At 49.0% G+C, this 22,427-nt stretch overlaps 2 protein-coding genes across 2 annotated transcripts in view; both read right to left on the bottom strand.

The window, feature by feature from the left end:
• Positions 1-22,427, bottom strand: part of ITPR1 (inositol 1,4,5-trisphosphate receptor type 1) — a 413,260-nt gene that overhangs the window by 94,405 nt on the left and 296,428 nt on the right. The gene's annotated exons all lie outside the window — the stretch shown is intronic.
• On the bottom strand, positions 2,450-3,446 carry LOC105979648 (very-long-chain enoyl-CoA reductase-like). Its single transcript, XM_045285621.1, is given in 1 exon segment — positions 2,450-3,446. A coding segment is annotated over 1 exon segment (936 nt). The 5' UTR covers positions 3,386-3,446.

The raw sequence follows: 22,427 nt of genomic DNA, 5'->3' as shown, positions 1-22,427 counted from the left end.
TCCAACATCCTTTTCACAGACGTGGCCTCATCTGCACCTTAGGAGATTGCCAGGAGAGACCATAGTTCATAAACCCATCAGGCTTCAGAGCAGAGCGCGGGGTGACAGAGGTCAGGTGACTGGTGGCAGAGCCAGGGCAACCTCACGGCCCTTCACTCAGTGCTCTCTCTCTGTCACATGTATTTAAACAAATGCAAAGACTAGCCCATGATGAGAAGTCTCAGGGACAAAGGACATGGAGGAGGCTGCTTTGAGGGCAGATGCACAGCGTCCACCTAGACAGCAGGGGAGGAAGTGACTGCTGGCTGGGGCCATCTGCATAGGGCTCTGAGGCAGTGGGGGGCCAGCCGGCAGATGCTGGGCCTACTACCAGAAGCCAAGTTTAGAGAAAGGTAAAGAGTAAGATCGGAGAAAGAGAGAGAGAGAGAGAGAGAGAGAGAGAGAGAGAGAGTGTGTGTGTGTGTAAGCACTCCATTCCAGCTGTTTCCAAACACTGTCCCCAGGAGGGAATCCTCCTTCCTCCCTGCTTGCACACTTCATCCTTGAGAATGGCCCAGCATTTCAGAGAGAGATAGGCACAGCTGCTCTGTCTGAAAAGGGCTGGGGGCAGGGCAGCGGCACCCTTCTTGCTATCGAAGGCCATCCTTGGGATACCAGGGCCCCACAGAACACCGTTTGAAAACCACAGTCTAGCTCACCCTTGACATTTCAGAGGTGAGGAACTGAGCCCTGGGAGGGAAAAGGGCCTTGCCAAGGTCACCGGGTCTTCTCCCCCTGATGAGTCAAGCCAGGTCCTTTGTCCCTTTGGACAGTACAAGGTTACAAGTTGAAAGAACAGGCCGACTTCACATTATGGCCAGAAGAGAGGATCCGGTCTCTATGGCAATCGCCAAGCAGGCACAATTTTCCTTCCTGGGCAGCCTGAACTTGGTTCAGACAGACCTTAGATTGCCCACAATAATATCATGACCCTTTCAATCAGCCTCACAAATAACCACGTTCTGTTTTTCTGGGAGACCCTGGGTTGTGCACATGGTCCAGCACTTTATTCTAAGCTAAGAAGTTGGTGGGTGCCTCCACTACCCAGAGGTGTCTTAGAAGAGGGGCCTGGTGGTATGCTTCTGGAAGGTCCCAGCCTGGAAAGCCCAATGGAGCAGCCAACTCTGCACACCTGGGCCTCATCCAGGGCTGTAACCACTCAGCAGCAAAGGCAATGATGGCATTCTTTCCCCAGCTTGCCAGTCATCCCCCCTTCACTCACTCACTCACCACTAACTCACACAGAACCAGATTAGGGCTCGTGACATGCCTTCCTGGCTTCAGAGACCAGGGGTGCCCTCATGGGTAGGGACTTGCTGTAAACAGCTTGGAAGGAAGTGAGTAAGGTGAATATCCTTTAAGTACAAGAGGCCACAGCCCCAACTATCCTATGCAGGCAAGGGTCCTGGGGTGAAGAATGATGGGTGGGAACACAAACCTTCCTCATGCATAAGAAACACCCAGGGTAGCCAAGCAAATGGGCAGCTTCCTTGTCAAGAAGCCATTCTGCCCAGAGTTCAGGAGAAAGGCAGGCTTGGGGCTCTAAGGATTCTAGCACCCCCGGAACACAGAGCCGCCTGCCCACAGGAATGTCTCTCGGAGGGCGTCTCAGCCACAGGCAGGGGCAACAGCAGCAGGAAGCAGAGATGCATATGACCTAGTGCTGAGCTTGGTGGGCACAGGGCTGACCAGGGCTGAGCGTCCCAACTGCTGAACTTGTATTCTTCTTAAAATGCATGTGTGACCACCCTGTGGTTGCTCCATCTTTTAGAAGCACCCCCTCTGGGCCTTGCAAGGTCCCAGAGGATGAGAGTTTTTATTCCGGGTGTGGGGTTCACACGACAAGACCCTGGCCAGTACAGCACTGACACTCCGCTCGACATCTATTTCTCTGATGCTGGAGGAACAAAGTTCTCAGGCTAAGGCTACGCAAAATTTAGAAAATGTGCCTGTGCTGAGCAGTGAACCAATGTCCATGTCTGCGGAGGCTGAGGAAGGCTCTTCTCTGCAGACTTCCTATTTTTCTCTTTTCACTGCAGCCTCTGACACCCCAGAACCTTGGCACAGGCTCATCCCAACTGGCTCGATCCATTCCTGCCCAGTTCTCTGGGCAACGGAGTGACGTCCGTGGCTACCCAAGTGCAAGATTTACCTTGGCTCTCTTCCTATACCTGCGATTGATGGACACATCGACGCCAAACCCCCAATCAAATTCTCTGCCACTGAATGGATTCTGACTCGCATCAGCCCTAAAGGGCAGAGTAGACCTGTTCCATGGGGTTTCCGAGGCTGTAATCTCTACAGAAGCAAACCACCTCATCTTTCTCCCTCAGAGCATTCATAGGACTCTAATCAATGCTCCACTAGGGTTCCCGGACTCCCACTCTTTAAATTACACCCAAACAGGACTTCAAAAAAATGTGTGGGAAAATTCTATGATTGGTGAGCGCAGGGGCGGGTAGTTGTGGAACTCCTTCAGGTAGCTTCTGTGCTTGCCCTTGGCCCAGATGGTCATCTGGATGAAGCCCACCAGGGAGAAGAGAGCCACTGGGAGACACTGGGTCATGATGGTGAAGCCAATCCAGGAGCCGACCTCTTAGGTGTAGTTGGGGCAGGACACCAGCAGGAAGAGCCACGTGAACGGATTCTTGGTGGGGAAGGGGATCTTCCTGGCCTTGGACCCTGCTGGCCGCAGGTTCCGCAGGGCCATGTGGATGGAGAAGTTGCCAAGTTGGCAGATCACAAGGATGGCAAGTGCCAGCTTCACCTGCTGTGCTCCGTGGGTGGGCGGCGTGTAGAGAGGGTGGTTAATGTAATAGGCCATCCAGGCCGCGAAGCCCCAGTAGTACGTGCAATTCTTGAAGATGTTGCGGAGGGGCATGGTGCCGTGCGAGAAGCGGTGCACAAAGATCGTCTCCAGCAGACGTTTCACGTAGTGGAATGAGTGGCAGATACAGGCGAGGTGCACCACTGTGTGTCGGCTGGACGCGAAGTCATATTTGTGGCCGTAGATGAAGGGCACCCGGAAGTAGAAGAGCAGGTAGATGAAGAGGGGCCCTGCATACTCTGTCAGGAACACCGTCACCCAGCTGATCTGGGCCCCGAGGTCCCGGAAGTAGAGCATGGCCGTGGTGCCCACAGGCAGCTTCTGTAGAACATCCTCATCCTTCAGGGACTTACCCTTGGGGTCCAGGCGGAGGGACTGGCAGGCAGGGTACCACTGCGGATGGCTCTTGGTGAAAAGGTTCTTGATCTCTGCGATGGTGGCGTGGGGTTCCACCTTGTCCAGGAAGCACAGCTTCTCCCGTGTCTTCCCGTCCAGGATCTCCACCTCATAGTGTTTCATGGCTCCCTCACACAGTGGCTGCTACTGCGGCCTCTTACCGATGCGCCACACAAGCCCTCTTGCGCCCCCATATATTTCTTTTAAAGTAAACCCCAGTTAGAGGGGAGTAGATGCTGACTCACAGTGAGCCGCTCTGTGACAGCGCAGCACTGTGCTCCATGGTTTCCAACGGCTGGTTCTCAGAAGTAGATCACTAGGCCTTTCCGCAAAGGGGCCCCTGGGTAGACTCAAGTCTCCAGTCTTCAAATGGTTAAGCCAAGTGTGCTAACTGGTCACACCACCCACTGACGTCCCCTCATTGATTCCAACTCCCGGCCATCCCATATGTTATACGTTAGAATTGTGCTCTATACGGGCTTCTTAGGCATCACCCTTCTATGGAAGCAGATAGCCAGAACTATCTTCTGTGATACTGCTGGGCAGATTCAAATTCAGTAGGTTAGCAGTCGAGAACACCAGCACTTGCACCACCTAGATTATGATAGCGAATGGTGATTGAACGTTTCCTATTTGCCAGGTGCTGTAGAAATACTTCATATACATCATGTCATCCCAACCTCAATCTGCCCTTCGAGATAGGTGCTACTATTGCCCTCAGGGTACAGATGAGCGAGCGGAGGCTCAAAAAAGTGAACTAATGTGTAAAGTCGCATGGCCAGGAAGCTGCGGGTGCCCAGGACTCAGGCCCATTTGTCTGCTGCCGCAGTCCAAGCACTCTGTTCAGCTCCATAATGCTCCTTGGAGCAAGTCTGTCTTACTCGAAATGCCTTCTGACATTTTATAGTCCACTCCCCTCCCCAAGTCCCTCAGTTCTACAGACACTATTTGCATAGTGAAGGAGCCTTGGTGCTCAGCGGCTAATGGAAAGGCTGGAAGTTCGAACCCACCAGCTGCTCTGTGGGAGAAAGATGAGGCGGTCTGCTGCTGTAAAGCTCTACAGGCTTGGGAACCGACGGGGTAGTGTTCCTTAGTCCCACGGAGTCGCTTTGAGTAAGAATTGACTCAGTGACCGTGGACTTGGTTTGGTTTGGGTTATTTTCACAGTAAATAAATAGCTGTGTTACACATGTGAAATGCCTCAATTTTCCTACACCACAATATAGACTCCAGCCCCCCCCACCCCCTGGTGCTAAGGCAGCAGTTCTCAACCGGTGGGTCAGGACCCTTTGGGGGATCAAATGATCCTTTCACAGGGGTCACTTGATTTATAACAGTAACAAAATTACAGTTATGAAGTAACAACGAAAATAATTTTATGGTGGGGGGCTCACCACAACATGAGGAACTGTATTAAAGTGTTGGGACATTAGGAAGGTTGAGAATCACTGTGCTAGGGGATACACGTGGTTAATAAAACCATTGCTACATAGTGAATGCTACAGGTCCAGCATCCTTTTCTTAGAAACCAATGATAACAATCAACAGACAATGAGTCACAGACTAGGTCATAAAAGACATTTACATATTTATATTTGGTATATATGCACTTAGCAAAGACATATTTTTATATATGGCTTGTATATGTTATATATACATAAAATATACATACACACATATATAAACACATTTATATATGTATGATAGGCTCAGTGAGACTGCAAACTGGAAACCAGGAAACCTAAGTTCTAGCCTTGGCTACTTATTAGCTAGTCACATGTTCTATCTGCTTAATCTCACTTGCGCCCTGCCTCATCTTTCTTTTGCAGTAGTTGGTGGGTTTGGACACCTGACCTTTTGGCTAATTGTTCTATGCTTAACCCACTGTGCCACCAGGGCTCCTTTGATGCACAAAAGGGTTTAATAATTAGTAAAATGGACATTAAGATTAGAACCTTCTGGAATTCACTACTGCTCACTCTGTAGTACAGCAAATTATTTAATGGCCTTTCGAGTCATAAAGAAGCCCTGTTGGTGCAGTGGTTACAGGCTGGGCTGTGATCTGCATGGTTGGCAGTTTGAAACCACCAACATCTCCATGGCAGATAGACAGGTATAGTCTCGGAAACCCTCAGGACGGTTTCTATGAATCAATATTGACTCAAGAGCAGCGAGTTTGGTTTGGTTTTTCGAGTCACAGTTTTCATAACTCTCACTAATAACTGAGTAGGACTATGCAAATGAGGTGCTTGTGGCCCACCAAAGAAATTGGATAATGTACTAATAATGTAAATAAGGCTTGTAGCACCATTGTGGGGGTGGGACCATGCAAATAAGGTATATGTTATATTAATGTGGGAATAGGTTAATTTAGCCTTTCCCAAGGAGCCATTGTAGAAGAGGAGAGGTGTACGTGACTACCACCAAGGAAAAGACAGGAGCTGAACACGTCCTTTAGGCATAGGGTCCCTGTCTATGTCCCTGTCCCTCCTGGCCCTAGAAAACAGGCGTATCACCAGAGATACAGAGCAGCAGTGGCAAAGAAAAGGTGGAAGCAGACTAGCAGGAACTAGCGCAGTGGGCTTACTGACTCATCGAGCCAGAGCTGGGCAAATTTGGGTCAAGGCTTACTGGCAGAGTTGGATGCCTCCAGGCACTTACTGGCAGGGCTAAAAATATTTGTGTGAGTAGGGCAGAAGCCAGGACAGCCCCAAAGGCCTAAGATACACAAAACGCGAGGAAGATGAGGACCAGAGAGAGGCCTGCCGCAAGCACAACTGAGAAGATGGTGTCTGTTTTTATTAAAAGATCGTTTTATTGGGGGCTCTTATAACAATCCATACATCAATTGTATCAAGCATATTTGTATATATGTTGCCATCATTATTTTCTAAGTATTTACTTTCGATGTGAGCACTTGGTATCAGCTCCTCTTTTCTCCATCCCTCTCTCCTCCCACCCTCATGACCTCTTGATAAATTATAAATTATTATTATTTAAGACGTCTTGATTAAAAGCTCTATCCTTAGTTTTTTCTGATCCAGAATTGTTAACTTTTCACTTCTCTAGTAAAACCCCTTAACTGTAAAACTATGGCCTGCAAGTTCTGAGTAGCCACTGCAACAAATGATGGAACCCAGAAAAGGCGAAGAGAGTATTGTGGGAGGGACATTTAGTATCAGAATTAATAAAAAGATTGGCAGGTAGAAGTGTATCTAATCTCTGCATTAGGAAATAGCTAGCCTTGGGATGATGCTAATGGTAGCGGAGAGCAAATGACTCCACCATTATTAAGGTTGATGTCAGATGCGGATTTGTGGCAGTAGCTTCAGACTCACAGAAACATGGGACTTTATAAGAGAAAGAAATATATATATATATGAAATGAAACTTCTAATTTTTAAATAGTTACTTGTTATGATCTGTAATGGCTAAAGAGAAAAGAAATGTTATGCTCTGGTACTGTAGGATAAGTGTTGGGCTAAATGCAAGGTCAGCAGTTTGAAATCACCAGCTGCTCTGAGGGAGAGAGATGAGGCTTTCTACTGCTGTAAAGAGTTACAGTCTCGGTAACTCCCAAAAGTTTCAACCGTGTTCAATAGGGCCACTGTGAGTTGGTATTGACTTAATGGCAGTGAGATGCTACAGTAGCAGGCAGATGGAGAAATGGAGGATACAAAAGCCACTTCTGGAAGGGCTGGGGAGGTGGGGTGTGTGTGGCCATTTAAACAAAGTAATTGCTATGGGGCCAAGGCCTCCTGGTTCCCCCCATCCAGAGGCCCCAAACCATATACACATGAATTGGAAGAACAATGAAGTGGTGGAAAAGATGACAACACTGGAATGAATCAGAGATGCTTCAGAGAAAGGAAAGAAGACACACTTCTTCTCCAAGTACTGAGTTGACAGAGAAGGATAATTTTACATTAGCTATCTAAAATGGTGTCCATAAGGAGAGTCGAGTAAATATAAAAACCAAACAACTCACTTCCATTTAGTCAATGCTGACTCATAGTGACCCCTTGTGGGTTTCCAAAACTACTACTGTTGCCGGGAGTGGAACACCTAGTTTTCTTCTGAGGGGCTGCTGATGCTGAGCATGTGGATCGCAGCCCAACGAGCAACTACTTCACCAATACGGACACTCAAAATGAGGGAGGCGAGAAAGGATCCCCACTGAAGAGCTCCCTCTTTTCCTAACGGGTTTGAGGAAGAGAAGGTACAGGAAGATGTTGGTAAAACTATATAATTCAACTCTAAGTATTTATTGTAGCAAGGTCAACCGTAATTATAAAACATACACACAGAGAAAACTACTAAGGGGGTGGGGGCACTGCCAGAATGAAGTACAGTAGCCAAACGCAAAGTCCCTTACAGGTTTTACTATACAGATACCTTGTGAGGCTCAGAGCAAGGGAATAATCTTCTTTAGGTTAAATGTTATCAGAGGCCAGGGAAGGCGAAAACCAGACAATTTTGGGAGATCAAATGGACACCTGGAGCAGACCTGAAGGGCTGGTACCTGAGTAACCTTTCCCTGAGGACTCTGCCTTACCAAGCAAGTCATTATTATAGTTTTAGACTAGCACAGTGACTGGAAGGGGGAAGCAAATCCTTCAAATAACATGGCCAATGGCTAGAAGGGTCAGTGGGTGGCTTGTGGTGCAATGAATGACTTAACATGGTCCTTCTTAGCCATAGTCCTTGTAACTCCTACCAAGTAACTGGGTAGGGGAGACAAGTGAGGTGCTTGTGACCTGCCAAGGGGACTGGATAACTTGCTAATAATGTAAATGATGCCCATGAGACCTTGTGGGGGGTGAGGCAAATCTGACAAAGGGATTGATACATTCTGCCAGTCTGATAGGCTTAAAATAAACCATCCTAGAAGCAGGTTTCAGGAACCGCACATCCACCAAGAAGAGATGGGAGCGGAGTGCATCTTTAAACCCAGGGTTCCTGTGCTGGGAGCCTCCTGGACCCAGGAGACAGAGAGGAGAGAAAAATAGGTGTGATACTGTAGATAGTGAGAGGAGGCAAGCAGCAGCAGGAGCAGCAGCAGCAGCAAGGCAGCTGTGGCAGCAGAGTTAGAAAACTGGCAGGAGATGATGCTGTGGGCTTTCCAATCCACAGAGCTAGAACCTTCAGGCAGAGGTGTACTGGTGGAGTAGGATGCCATCAGGCACTGATTGGCAGGGCTAAAATGCTCTGTACCACTTACTCAACCAGGGCAGAGGCCAGGCCAGCCCAAGAGGGCCAAGGATGTTTGTCTTTGGCCAGAGGTTTGTCTTTGCAAGCACAAGGCTGAGAAGAAGCTCCCTTAATTGAATAATTTTTGACCTTGGGTTGTTGTAACCTATTATTTCCCTAATAACCCCCCAAATTCTGAGTACAGTCTGTAAGTGCCCAATGCCACAAATGAACAAACCTAGCAGAGGAGAAGCGTGCCTTGGGAGGGACAGTTGGTGGCAGAATTAATAAAAAGGTTGGGAGGTTGAGGTATGTCTGATCTCTGTCCCACAGGAATCAGCCTTGGGCCGATACTAATGGTAACTCTCCCCCCCCCCCCACAGAAAGCTAGAGGTCAGATGACTCTGCCACACCATTTTTCACACTCAAAGAAGGAACTTTTTGCCAGTTTTCATGGATTTTAAATACTACCTTTAAGCTCTGAGCTAAGCAGTCTCTCTGAGAGTGTCCCGAGTGTAGTGAGTTCAGAAACCATATAGGTGTGAGGAAGAACACTGAAAGCGAATTCAGCGTGCAGAATTCAGCTTCTTGCCGATATGGAGACAAAATGCCCTGGTGGCAACCACTCTGCCCTGGCAGGGCAGGACTGAAGGCCACGTGGCTGGTGCACTGCTGGCTCCCAAGGCCTGAGAGAAGCAGGTGTGGAAGGCATGGAGAACTTCACTCGGAAAAACCTGCCATTGGGCTCCAGGCAACAGCCAGGGCTCCAGGGTCAGGGCCAAAGCAGAAGACCTTAATGATGCATTTCAAGGTGAATCCATTTCATTTTGAGCAAGCAGCAAAGCCCAACTTTGTCTGGAAGAAACCCTCTTCTCCCTAGAGCAGCGGTGCTCAACCTGTGGGTTGCGACCCCTTTGGTGGGCGAACGGCCCCTTCGCAGGGGTCACCTGATTCATAACAGTAGCAAAATTACAATTATAAAGTAGCAACGAAAATAATTCTATGGTTGGGCGGTCACACCACAACATGAGGAACTGTATTAAAGGGTCGTGGCATTAGGAATGTGGAGATCCGCTGCCCTAGGGGAAACAGACCACCTCTCGCTACCTGTCTCCCTATGCCCAGGGGAAGGAACTGTGCTTGCTATGAAAGCTCTGGACTAGTGTAGTCAGCAGTATGGGTTCCCGCTGGTATGGAGCAAAATGCTAACAGCTTCACACATCTTCATCAACAACATCTCAAAGAATCAACATCTCAACATCTCATCTTAGTACTTCCTAAAGAAAATAAAATTAAAAGGTGTTGTTTTCTTACAAAATCCCTGCCTGTGCACAGAAGCTGCCAGCAGTAGCTGGCGAGCAGGTGACAAGCGAAGTCAGAGGTGGGTGGGGCCATTGTGGAGGACCAGGGACACATCTTACTCTGGAACAAAAACATAAGGAGACTCATTTTCTCTGGGTCCAGTGATCAACCCTTCTTATCAAGGCCAAGCTGGCCTCTTCCATGGGCTACACTGGCATGGCTCTCAGTCTCTTTCAGCCACAGACACGACAGGAAAATGGCAGAGCTTCCGGAAGGAAACAAGAATGGCCAGTGGAAAATAGGAACCGGTTGTGAGTGTCACCCAGTCACCTCTCCTTCCGGTGACACATGTACATCCTGGTGACCAAGAATGGCCCAGCCCTGCAGGATCTTCGAGGCTGCTGGCATATGTGGGTCCATGGTTGTGGCCCCCATGTATTCTGCTTGCCTCCCCATGGAGGGGGCTCCTCCTCCAGCAATGTATCAAGGAGTAGTTTGTTGTGATCCCTAGTTTTTACTCGTCAATGTGATTTTCAGGCCTTTCTTCCTGGACTGTCAGTCTAGAAGCTACACTGAGACCTGTCCACTATGTGAACCCATGCAGTATGTGAAATACCAGTGGCACAGATTTTTTAAAACCTTTTTTTTTTTTTGCTGGAAGTAGGAGGGGTCAGAAGTGAGCCCTGGTTGCATAGTGGTTACATGTTGAGCGTGGTCAGCAATTTGAAACTACCAGCTGCTTTATGAAAGAAAGAGGAGGCTTTCTACTCAGCCTCTGAAATCCAAGGGCAGGTCTGCCCTGCCCCACAGGGTCGCCACGAGTCAGAATTGGTTCCATGGCAGTGAGCTTGGTGGTTGAAGCGGGGGTCGGAAAGAGGGGGACCTTCTTGGTAATCTGCCTCGATCTCTATTCTTAAATTGGTTTGCTTGCTGCTCAAGTCAACACGAGGCTTATTAAAAGTTACAAGGCTTTGATTAGACAGCAGGAAGAACTTTAGTTAAAGTCCTCAGTGGGCTAATAGAATGTCTACACCAGTAGAAAGAACACCAACAACCTGCAGCGTGTGCCTGGGGCTATAGGAGCCGGGCAGCAGCTAAGGATGCTCTGCACAGCTGATTTGTAGAGAAGGATCATCTCATGGCCCCAGTGAAACTCCCAAGCTTCATCTCGGCTCGCCTACAAAACCCCTCGTATGACTGATGTCAAGGAGGATGCTGAAGTCTTCCTGTTGGGCCTCTTGTATGCCTAGACCTAGAGAAAGATACAGAAGGCACTTGGAAATCTCCATCCCAAGGAGCTGCTGGCAGCAGAACTGAAGGGCAGACTGAGCCCTTAACACACCAGGTGGGGCCAGGTGCTGAGCCTGGGCACCTGGCTGGCTCAGGTGCTGCTCCTTCCACTGTATAGGGGGCTGACACTGTGCTGTTGAGACAAAGGCCTGAAGCAGACATGGGAAGTAAGAACAGTGATCGTGTGCTGCATCTTCCTAATCTTATGTCCATCTGCACTGCTGTGGGGTAATAACTACACACTCACTGTCTGGCTTCTTCAGGGAACCCAACATGCAAAGGGTCCGTGTTAATAATAGTCCTTTGCACACTAACTTCCTGTGCTTGTCCAAACAGTCTGGCAACTCAGAGCACATGCTTAGCAAGGAGGAAACATCTGGACAGACATGACTTTAGCACTGAGTCTGTCTGCAAAAGGACAGATATTTAATGATCCCAATTGCACTATTTAGCAGACACACATACAGAGGGGCAAATGTGCGCTAGGGTGGCTACCAGGGCCAGGTAGTGACTGCTAAAGAGACCCTGGGCCTTTGTCTGGGGCAGTGGGTAAAAGACCAGCATTCCGTGCCTCAATAAAGTGACACTTTACCTTTCCTACCCTCAACAAACCTGCCATAAAGTCCACGTGACAATCCAAAGGCATAAACCTCAAACCCAAGCCTCCACACTGGCCTCTCATGCAGTGACACACCCAGCAGAGGGAGCGCCTCCCACAGGCAGGCCCAGCCCTCTCAGTCCTGCCCTCAGTTGAACATAGTCTGGTGGCCCCCAGCTGAAGCATCCCAGACCTCTCATCTCTCCCCAGCCTGCAGGCCCATCTCACCAGGTGCCGGTCCCTCGGGTAGCTTCCCTCTCCGGAGTCTGACAGTAAAGCCTACAGATGACCAAGTGGATGGGGATCAGGGGGTGAAATGACACAGCACTCATCTGGGTAAGTACTTCTTAATGTATTGTGGCCCTAGCCTTGGCCGTGAGGATCCAAGCAGGCTACAGGCCAGAGCCAACTCGGTGCCCTTTGGAGGCACTGAGAAGGGATGGCAGAACTCCGGAGATCGCCTAACCCAGCCTTCCACCTGATGACAAGTGCGGGTCAAGCAGGCACCACCAGGCTCCCCTCAAACTTGTGGGGCCTCGGGTCCACACTGGCCTCCTTTCACCTCCTACAGTGTGCCAAGCCCTGGCCACCAGGTTTGTCTCAAACTTTTCTTGTTATCTGATCTTTACATGGCCGACTCTCTTCTCATTTAAATGACACCTCCCCTGAGCAGCTTTCCAGGACCACTCTCAGGAGGCTCCCTACCATATCTGCACCCTGCTTCTTTGCAGCACCTTTCTTCAATGTGCTATTTATGCATTTCCTTTATTTGTGAATTGGTTGATTGTCTGCCGTGCCACTGGCCCCTAAGCTCCTTCAGGGCAGGGACTGTGTCTCTCTCATTCCGACTGTTCTGGTGCCCAACACATACCCGGTGCTCCTGAGTATTACCATGTTAATATCACGGAGCAGGCCGCAGTGGCACAACTCTCCCCTTCCGGGCAGGAAACTCGGAGTAGTTCCAGCTGATGCTCCTCAGGCTCAGCCACCACCTGCCCATCTCTCTGTGGAGGCTGTGTGCTGCTGGGATGCTGAACAGCTTCCAGCAGAAGACAGGCCAGGGAGAAAAACCGGGAGGTCTCCTTGTGAAATACAGCCAGTGAAAATCCTACATAGCACTGTGGTCAGCTCCACCATGGCTCACTGAAGTGACTGGGGCCAGCAGCATTTTGCTCTATTATGTAGGGTCACGAGGAGGGGCCAGCTCAGTGGGAGCTGACAACAACATCTGATAAGCAGAGGACAGTGATCCCCAAAGAGGCACAATTCCCAAACATTGAAGTTGAGTTCTGCATTGTTGGCAGATGGTGTTTTTAACTCAATGGCCACAAACTGCAGTATGGAAAGTGCCAAGTCTTACCAGATGTGGAAAGCAGAAGCTGCCAAAGGACCAGTCTCCAGGTGAGCTGCGCGTGGGGTCCTCATCTCCCAAGTGCTTACCAGGGGACTCTGTGCATAACTCTGTGATTAGCTCAGACTGGCTGAGGACCCTAGATCCAGCTTGTTTACTGTTAACCAGTCTGACCCTGGAGACGGCCACCTACATTATTAGCAGAGAAGCAGGCAGGACAGTCATATGCGGGTGTGTAACTACCAGCTATGGACTGAACAGTGTATGGGCTTCTGTTGCGAGGAGACTAGTAAAAACACATCTCCCAAACACTGTATTGTAGGTGTGGGAAACAGAAAGATTTCTCCCAAGTCATCTCCCCCAAATATATGTTAGACTTAGGACACTGCTTGCAACTAATGGTAAGTGATTGTCAAGTTACCTCCCTGAAGGCAGTCAGTTGCCAGACTACTATCTGATCCCACCACAAGTAGGCCCCATGCCCTGCTGTTAAGGACAATGGGTTACTTCTCCCTAAAGACTTGTGACCATTAGCCCGGTCCCTGTAGGTGGGGTTTACATCCTAGTGATAATGGTTTCTATGGAGATCCAGAAAACAGATCAAACCGACTCAGGGACATCCAAAGTTAGGCTGCCATCCTGAATCTAGGATCCGCCCTTCTTGTCACATGTATACCCCCAATCCCTCCTCTTCCTATTGCATGTATATCCCTAGATTGTCCTCGTATTACTGTATTACCTATAGTTTTGATCCCTTCCTGTGACATGTCTTTACCTGTAATTAGGGGGCTTGCATGCCACCCCCAAAGGTATATAAGCCTGGGTTAGCAATAAAGAGGGCTCTCCAGCTCCCCCTTGGCCTCTTGTCGGCTCCCTCTTCTCTCTGATCCTCTCTCCCCTGTTCCCTTGTCCTCCTTCCCCTCCCCCTCTCGCCTGCCCTCTGGTCTCCCATCTCCACATGGACTATATATATATATATTTTAACCATACAATTGTGCTTATCAAACCCGCGATTAGTTATGGGGGGCTGGCATTTCCCCCACAGTGAGGGCAGTCGAAGCCCAGTCTCCTTGAATAGCAATGAAATTAGAATTTTAAAAAATACTGTATTCTAAGAGTAAGTGGCATGGAAACCAGTCAGCCAACACAGGACAACATAGCCTCCTGTGTCCGTGTCCGGGACACCTAACTGACAAATTGAAAGTCCAGCACAGGATACAGGGAGAAACGTCCCAAATCCTCTGACAGAGGACCTGGGGAAACGGGAGCAGCAGGGATTGCCCATGACGGGATGCCGTGGAGAGGGGAGAAACCAGCCGTGAAGAACAGATGTCCTCAGAGTCTGGCTCTGCTCTGAGGGCTAGAGGTGTCTGTATTGCCCTCCGCCTGGGAACCAGGCTGCAGGCAGCTCCTAATGAGAAACGAAGGTCAACCATGAAGTGAAGTGTGCTGGCTGATTACCACAGGGAAAGTCCCTCCGTTGCTTGTGGGAGGGAGGATGACGTCCACGGCCTGGAATCTGGGGATATTTCATGCAGACGTCTTTTACAGAAGTTAATAAGCAGACATTGGCTGGCCTCGGATTATTCCAACAGGCTACTGCAACTCAAGGTTGCATAAGAGCAGGATGGGGGTGGGCTTAGGCTTTTGTAGTTTTCAAGCCTATCCTTGCCGGAACTACTTATTCTTTTCTTTTTTTTAAAATCATTTTATTAGGGGCGCATACAACTCTTATCACAATCCATACACACATCAATTGTGTAAAGCGCATTTGTACATTCACTGCCCTCATCATTCTCAAAACGTTTCCTCTCCACTTAAGCCCCAGGCATTAGGTCCTCATTTCTCTCCGATTACTTCTCCCAAACACCTCTGCTCTGAGTGGGAACCTCACTGAGGGTGAAAAGCCATTCCCAAGGTCTCCTGGCCACCATCAAAGCAGCCCAGCTGCAGGTGGCTCTGGGCCTCAAATAGGCTCATTCCTGTTGGATCCCCCTGCTGGGCACTGAGCCTTCCCATCCCAGAGACATGGAATCCCAGTCTTCACTTTAGAAAAATCCCCCAGCGATTCCTACAGATTCTGTCAGAATGAAGACCTTTTAAAAAAGTAGACTCTGATTCAGTCTCTCAGGGAAGGAGGTGGGGGATGAATGCAAATGCTAAGCCAGGGGTCTAGCCAGAACAAACCAGCTCAAAGCCCTGATGAGGTGGACGCTCCCAGGGCAGCCAAGCAAAGCAGAGCTCACAGAAACCCTTTTCCACACTTCTCTCCAGGGCAGGCTGAGTAATTTCAACCTGGCCCCCCTTGGAGTGACCCAAGCTACGCCCCCATGCCAGGAATTATCATGGCGAGACAAAGGCATCTCTCACCTTCATCTCGTGTTCACCTATAATGTATATAGTTGACAGAGGAAGTGCAGGCAGTTTGTGCTTGACTGTCAATTGGCAGCTCGAATCCACCCCGAAGTGCCACAGAGTAAAGGCCTGGTGATTGGTTTCAGGACAGATTTTAGTGAGGTGTCGTAGAATCAGTTCTGACCCACAGCGACCCCAAGTACAGCAGAATGAAATATTGCCTGGTCCTGAGCCGTCTTCACAACTGTGCCTGTGTTTGAACCCACGGTTGCAGCCACTGGGTGCAGGCCTTTCTCTTTCACTGCCCCTCCACTTTACTCTGCATGGTGTCTTTCCCCAGGGACCGATCTCTCCTAAAAATATGTCCAAAGTACGCGAGACAAAGTCTGGCCATTCTTGTCTCTAATGAACACTGTGGCCATACTTCTGACGGCCGAGAAAACCTCCAGCAAACCTACTCTGAAACGTAGGTGGTTTCCATGTGTTGGACCAGACTTGGTAGCAGTGGGGCTGCTGTTGGTTCTGGTTTGAAATGGACCAGACTTGGTAGCAGTAGTTCCGGTGATGGAAGGGGAGCACAGGGCAGACGGTTGGAAACGCTAGTCAGCTAGCCCCTCTCAGGCAGCCCTTTACACTCAGGAGGCTGATTATGAAACAGCATGGGAAAGCAGATAGGGAGGGTGGGGGTGAATACACTGGAAGGAGAAAAAACTCTTCTGGTGGCTTGGGGAGTCCTTAGAGGAGAGAGGAAAAATATGGTTTCCGGAGACAGCTCCCAGATTCTTGAGTAGGTGTGAGAAACAAGGAAGTGCATAGATTTTTAAGAGGGGTGGGGGTGGGGGATAGGAAGGAGTCTGGGGAGAGGGGGGAGAGGGGAGTGAGATCCTTGAGAGACAGGGGAATTAAAGAACGCCATGGCAACCACTCAATCCACCTACCCCAGCCAGCCACCCACAGCCAGATTCTTTGCTGACGCATTTGAGAACAAGCTGGCTCCTACCAGCTCAGGAAGGTGAGCAAGCCCAGAGAGCTCATTAAATCCCTTCTCAGGGACTCTTGTCTGCCTGCAGATAGTGAGCAAGGAGGATATAAATAGAAGTTATGTAACATCTCTTTGTTGATTCCTCTGCTTACCAAAAAAATGTAGCATGACCTTGTTTTTCTGAAGAGGTTGCCTTGGCCTGCTTAAGGACTTCAATCCTGTTAGGGTCATCTTAAAGTTTAAACAGCAGACGGCAGAACAGCCAGATTGGGAACCCTCAGGTGGAAGCCCTTCTCAGGTATATATATGTGTTGGCATAAAATCTATTTTAAAAATCAGCGAAGGAATGTTATAGCTTCCTCTGATATTTTGGGATGATGCCAGGAGTAAGATGAACTCCAACAGAAAAGACCCCCTTTGAATGATACCCTGGGTCATTAAAGGAGGCCCAAGCACGTAAAAGTACATTTAAATGATGGATGCTGAATCCTGACAGACATCCTCCTCAGTTGTCCACTTCATTCCATAACAGCAGGGCAGTGAGGGGCCAGGTCTACTGAAAAGGTCTCTCCCTTTTCCTAGAGATGCTGCAGAGGAAAGGCAGACCACATGCCCAAGCCCAGTCTGCCCTGGCCAGACCTTGTAGGCCCGGGTGGAGGTTTCTGTCTCACAAGTGAGCAAGGTCCTTTCAAAGGATGTGTGTGTGTACCGTGTGCTGCTCAGCCCCGAGACTTTGCATGCTGAACCTGTTGATGCCACATCACTCCTTTCAACGCTGTTGCCATGGGAACATTTCTCTCTAACCATTCTTCAAGAAAAGCTACAGGTGTAGAATATGCCTTTGGTCTTGGTAAGCTTTCCCTGAATCTTGAAATGTGTGGCTTCCCCTGAGGACTTTCAAACCTATCATGAATGCCAGGGTTTCAGATGCAAAGGGCTTCAAGGGGCAGGCCAGTTAGGGGTTCATTAGATGGGGGTAGGGGTGGGGGTTTGGTCCAGGGATCACCACCCAGAAAGTGCGTGTCCCACTAAAGAGAGAAACTCTGAAATTCTGTGCAGAGTGTTTGTGATGCATCCTGTTGGCTGTGCAAAGTAGCTCCTACAGCTAGAATCAGCTAAGAGGTGGCTCCAGTGGGACACTTGGTGGTTACCATTCCAACTGGGCACTTCCTTTGTCGATTAAACTTCTTGTTATTGGTTAGCTGTTGTTGGGTAGACCCTGACTCTGGGTGACGTATGTAACAGAAAGTTCCATTGCCTGGTCCTTCATAGCCGTCACAATCCCCAGCATTTCCAAGTTGGGCATTGGGGGAAATGTTCCGACCCAGCTCCCTGGGGCCTCCCACCCTCATGCTCACAGGCCTAATTCGGCTAGTGGCAACTCAATAATGCATCGATATAGGTGGGAACTGAGTGGCAAGCATGGGCCCCTAGGATGACTCCATGTGTATTAGTGATTTGCCCTTACAGTATGACGAGGGGGGAGATGACTCAAAATAACCTGAAGAGGAAGAGTTCATTGTTCTGTTTTCGCTTTAAGACGATAATCACTAAGAGACTGGCTACTACTGGCCGACCTGGTTTTCTTGTGCTTCTTGGACACTGTGATTAAAGAAAAAAAAGCAATAGAAGGTTTGTGGCCAGCTGCTCTGTATAAGGGAGCTCTAACAGAGGCAGTGCCAACAGTACAACATCACCTGCCCACCTCTCAGCCCCAGGCCACATCCCATCTCTCCACGGGTTTGCAAACGCCTGCGGAGGAAAAGGAGACTGTCTTCTACCAGGAGGGTCTCGTAAGAGCCAAGAAATATTCATGGCCCGATGCAGCAATGTTGCCGGGTAACAAATGTAGAAATGTATTCAGAAAGCTGTATGTGGCAACATACAACCTCCACTCTGCAGCTGATAACTGAGGGGGTGTTGAAGCACCATGTTCTCTTAACACTTGAGCTTTTGGTGTGAAAATAAAATTACATGGGACGCTTCCCCGTGTAAATAGAAGACGTGCATACAACTCACACATGCATCTACTAATTGGAAGTAGTGGAGGATGTTTGCAGCAGCCATCTGCAGAGCATCTAAGCTTGCTCCCCTACATGAATTTCAGAAACACCCCACTAACGAAAATAAATGAGCAAGAGTCCTTCTGACCACATGTTATTTCAAAGGTGGTGGGGAGGCATCAGACGAAACTAAAGAATAGCTCATCCCATCTTCATAGAACCTCCTCCCTGGGAGATGGACAACAGAAAAGTGGGTGAAGGGAGATGTCGGACAGTGTCAGATATGACAAAATAATAATAATTTATAAATTATCAAGGGTGCATGAGGGAGGAGGGGCAGGGAGGGAGGGGGAAAATGAGTAGTTGATACCAAGGGCTCAAGTAGAAAGTGTTTTGAGAATGATGATGGCAACAAATGTCCAAATGTGCCTGACACAATGGATGCATGTATGGATTGTGATCAGAGTGGTCTGAGCCCCCAATAAAATGATTAAGAAAAAATAGCTCATCCCTTTTTATAGGACTTGCTTACATACTTACACTGTGTGAGCTCTTCAGTCTTAGGTCCACTTTGAAAGTCATTTGACAACGAAGCAGAGATTCCTGGCTTTTCTGATCAATAGCCAGTGCATCCCACCCATCACCATCAACAAGACTGGTTTTGAGTTGCACAGCACCAAAATGGGTATAGAAAGAGCTGGTCATGTCTGTGCAGGGGAAGTCCATGGGGCCTGCCCAGGGAAGGAGGCAGCACTGCAGAGCAGCAAAGCCCCTCCGTCTCGTGCAGGAAACATGCTGGCACAGCCATCTGCTAACTGTGTGGCCCAGATCTGATACTCGTTTCCTTGTTCACAAAAGGATTCTCACAGGACCTCCCGGAATGATGACCATGAAGAATGAATGTGGTCATGGAGGGAAGGCTCCCAGCACAGGGACAAAAAGGTAGGTGCCACCATTACTATACTCTACAGCTGTTAATGCGGGAGAAAGGCCAGGCTTTCTGCTCCTGTCAAGAGTTACAGTCTCTGAAACCGCCAAGGGTAGATCTACTCGGTCCCATAGGGCTGCTCTGAGTCAGATCCACTCGATGGCCATGAGTGAGACAGTTATTAAGAAGAACAACTGAAGTAAACCTATTCAATGTACCTGGTGCCACCCAACACTCTCACTATAAGGATGCATCTCAAAATTGCTCATTGTGAATTTCTCTTATCTCAAACACACCCACCACCCCACTCTTACAGAGGGTGTCATTTTAAAATGGTAATAACCACAAAAAGGCATGCTGACAGTTCACATCCTCATGTTCACAAGGCATAAGAAGGCTAAGATAATGCAGTGGCCTCAGGGGGCCAAAACTTCTGATGGTTCAATACTCATCATGGTCCAGGTGCTGGGGAGTCAATGCAGGCCGGACTCAGGAAGAAATAACACTCTTGGAGGGGTGGGTGAGATAACAAACAAGAACCTAGAGCTGCGATTTATGAACCACTGCTATTTGTAGACCACCATGCTGGGCAGAAAGCTTTGCCTATATTTTCTAATCCCCAGAATAAAGCCACATGGAGGCATCAGTACACACTGCGTGCCCACCACCTAACACACGTGCAATCTCTCCAGGGGGCACTCATGTGAAAGCCAACCTGGCCTCGGTCCCATTGGATCCTACAATTGATCCTACAATTGCGATAACAAACAAAGGCCTGCACAGAGCTGGAGATTTGGGATTCTGCCCCAGGGGGTCAGGAGAAAGTCTCCTGAGCAGGGCGTGGAGAGCCTGTCCCACATGAAGCCGAGGTACTGAGGACACACCCAGACAGGGTTTGACAAGCACCCTGGCGCAGGGACCATGGGCTCGGGGGCAGGGCGGGTGGAAAAGCGGGTGGGGCCAGGTCACAGAGGGTGGCATAGATTTGGACTTCCACAGAAGGCAGTTACAACAGGAAACGAGAAGGCCTGGGTTCATTTCAGACTTCCCCAACTTAAGTGGGAGAGAAAGAGAGGCTAGTAACTCAGCCACTGGAGAAGTGGGGTGAGGCGGAGGTCAGAACTTAGCCTCACTTGGGAGGCAGGATAACATGGAGCATGAGCTCTGAAGCCGGGTACCTGGGTTCAAATCCTAGCTCCTCCCTTCCAGATGCGTCACCATGGACACGCTAGCTTTATTTAACCTCACTGTGGCAACTATACAGATCATCAGCTACTGGCCTGTGGTGAGCTCCCAAGGAATGGGAATAAAGAGAGACACCAAGGAAGGGCATCTGGCTCATGAGAAGTCCTGGTTACTAAACTGCTGGGAGGCAGGGCAGGCCCAGAGCTAGGTACTGATGAGAAGGGAGGAGATGGGGGACTTCAAGTTTTCCAGCTCTGTGACAGAGTAAGGGGGCATGGCCAGTCTCTTGGTGAATATGCAAGAGGGTTGTGAGGGTGACAGAGGAGAGCCAAGCATGACCAGAGCCAGGTCAGCAGGGATTTGGGTACAAATGCAGGCACTGGGAGAGGTCAGGGCAGCAACACCATGGGGAGTTTGGCACACATGGCCACTGGAAGCTGTGGGAGTGGATAAGATCACACAGGGAGTTCACAGAAAAAAGAAGACAAACTGGCTAGGGACAGAGGTTTTGAAGGTTTACTGATTGTGCCCCTTGTCCCTATGTTGTCCAGTTTCCTTCTGGAAAAACCTCTGTAGGACGCACAAAGATAGCCCAAGCACCAGGTACCAAGAAGGTGACTCAACTGAAGATTCAGTGCTTGTGAGTCAGATGGCCATGGGAGCGTCAAACATATGGAATTTCCAGGGTCTGAACACAGAACCCCATGGACAATACACCGCACAGGAGTGATGACCTGTCTCGGCCACCTGAAGCTGGGGGGAAAGGCAGTGAGCAGGGTGGTGGAGGACTCCTGGTGGAGGCAGGGAGGGGAAGGGGGAAACTGTCTTAGAAAATGTCCCCTAAAATATAAGAAAGTCCTCCCTCAAAGAAAGAAGAGCCCCGGCGGTATAATGGTCACTTGGGCTACTACCTTCAAGGCTGGCAGTTCAAACCCACCAGTCACTCTGGGGGAGAAAGATTAGTCTGACTGCTCCCGTAAAGATTTACAGTCTTGCAAAGTCTAGAAAGAGCAGGCCTGCCTGGTTCTGTAGAGTTGCTATGAGTTGGGATCAATCTGATGGCAGGAAGTTTGCTTTGGGTTTGGTCCCAAAGTAGGCAGAGGGAGATTTCTCTTTTCCTGAATTCCCACAGTGAGTATCTAACATGATTTGGGACTGATGACAGTTAATAATGTAAGTCATCATCTGAGCATTTACTCATCTTCAATTTACCCAACTCCCATCATTGCCAACCACAAGGTGACAATCTCAGAACAAATGGGGATGACACACTTCTTTCCTGCAGACAGATTACTGCCTTGATAGTGAAGGAATGAGCAAATAGGGATTGGACAAATATCTTCTGTAAAGAATTACAGGGAAATGTTTCAGACCCAGATGGGTCTCTGTCTCAACGATTCACCTTTGCCCTTGTAACAGTGAAACGCAACCATCGGCAGTACCTAAAGAAAGATGCATGGCTGGGAGCCAATGACAATTACTTATAAAAACAGCCATGGGCCATGGTTTACCAACCTTTGAACCAACACGTCACAAGCCAGCAGAGGAAAACGTGGTTCCAACTTATAAATTCATAAGAGGCCTTCTCTACTCAGAAGTTACTTAAAAAAAAAAAAGACTAGAAAGAGAGGGTAGACCTCTAGCTAGACACAATGGAAGAGAAAGAAATAGGAAAATCCAGACTTGTGAATTCGACAGGATAAATGTTATAACGAATCCATTTTAAGTCATAACAATTTTTTTTCTTGCTCTCTGGTCAAGTTTTGGAGACTGAAGTTTTCTCTGAAGGCATTTGCTCTTCGAAATGAATTCCTGTTTCTAGGTCTTGTAGAAGGGAGATTGACTTTCTCCCTTTCATACCCCAGTCACCTTGCCGCCGCCACCACCACCCCTCACCACCAGTAACTACAGCCCTCTCACTGAAGACCAGCGATACTCATTTCTTCTGAGATTGACTTTCTCCCTTTCATACCCCAGTCAC

This window comes from Echinops telfairi, unplaced genomic scaffold, assembly GCF_000313985.2.
Source record: "Echinops telfairi isolate 266 unplaced genomic scaffold, ASM31398v2 ScPeMD7_7474;HRSCAF=8512, whole genome shotgun sequence".
In the NCBI taxonomy this organism is placed as follows: Eukaryota; Metazoa; Chordata; class Mammalia; order Afrosoricida; family Tenrecidae; genus Echinops; species Echinops telfairi.
The sequence above is the reverse complement of the archived record's forward strand: the minus strand, read 5'-3'. Positions and strand labels throughout refer to the sequence as shown.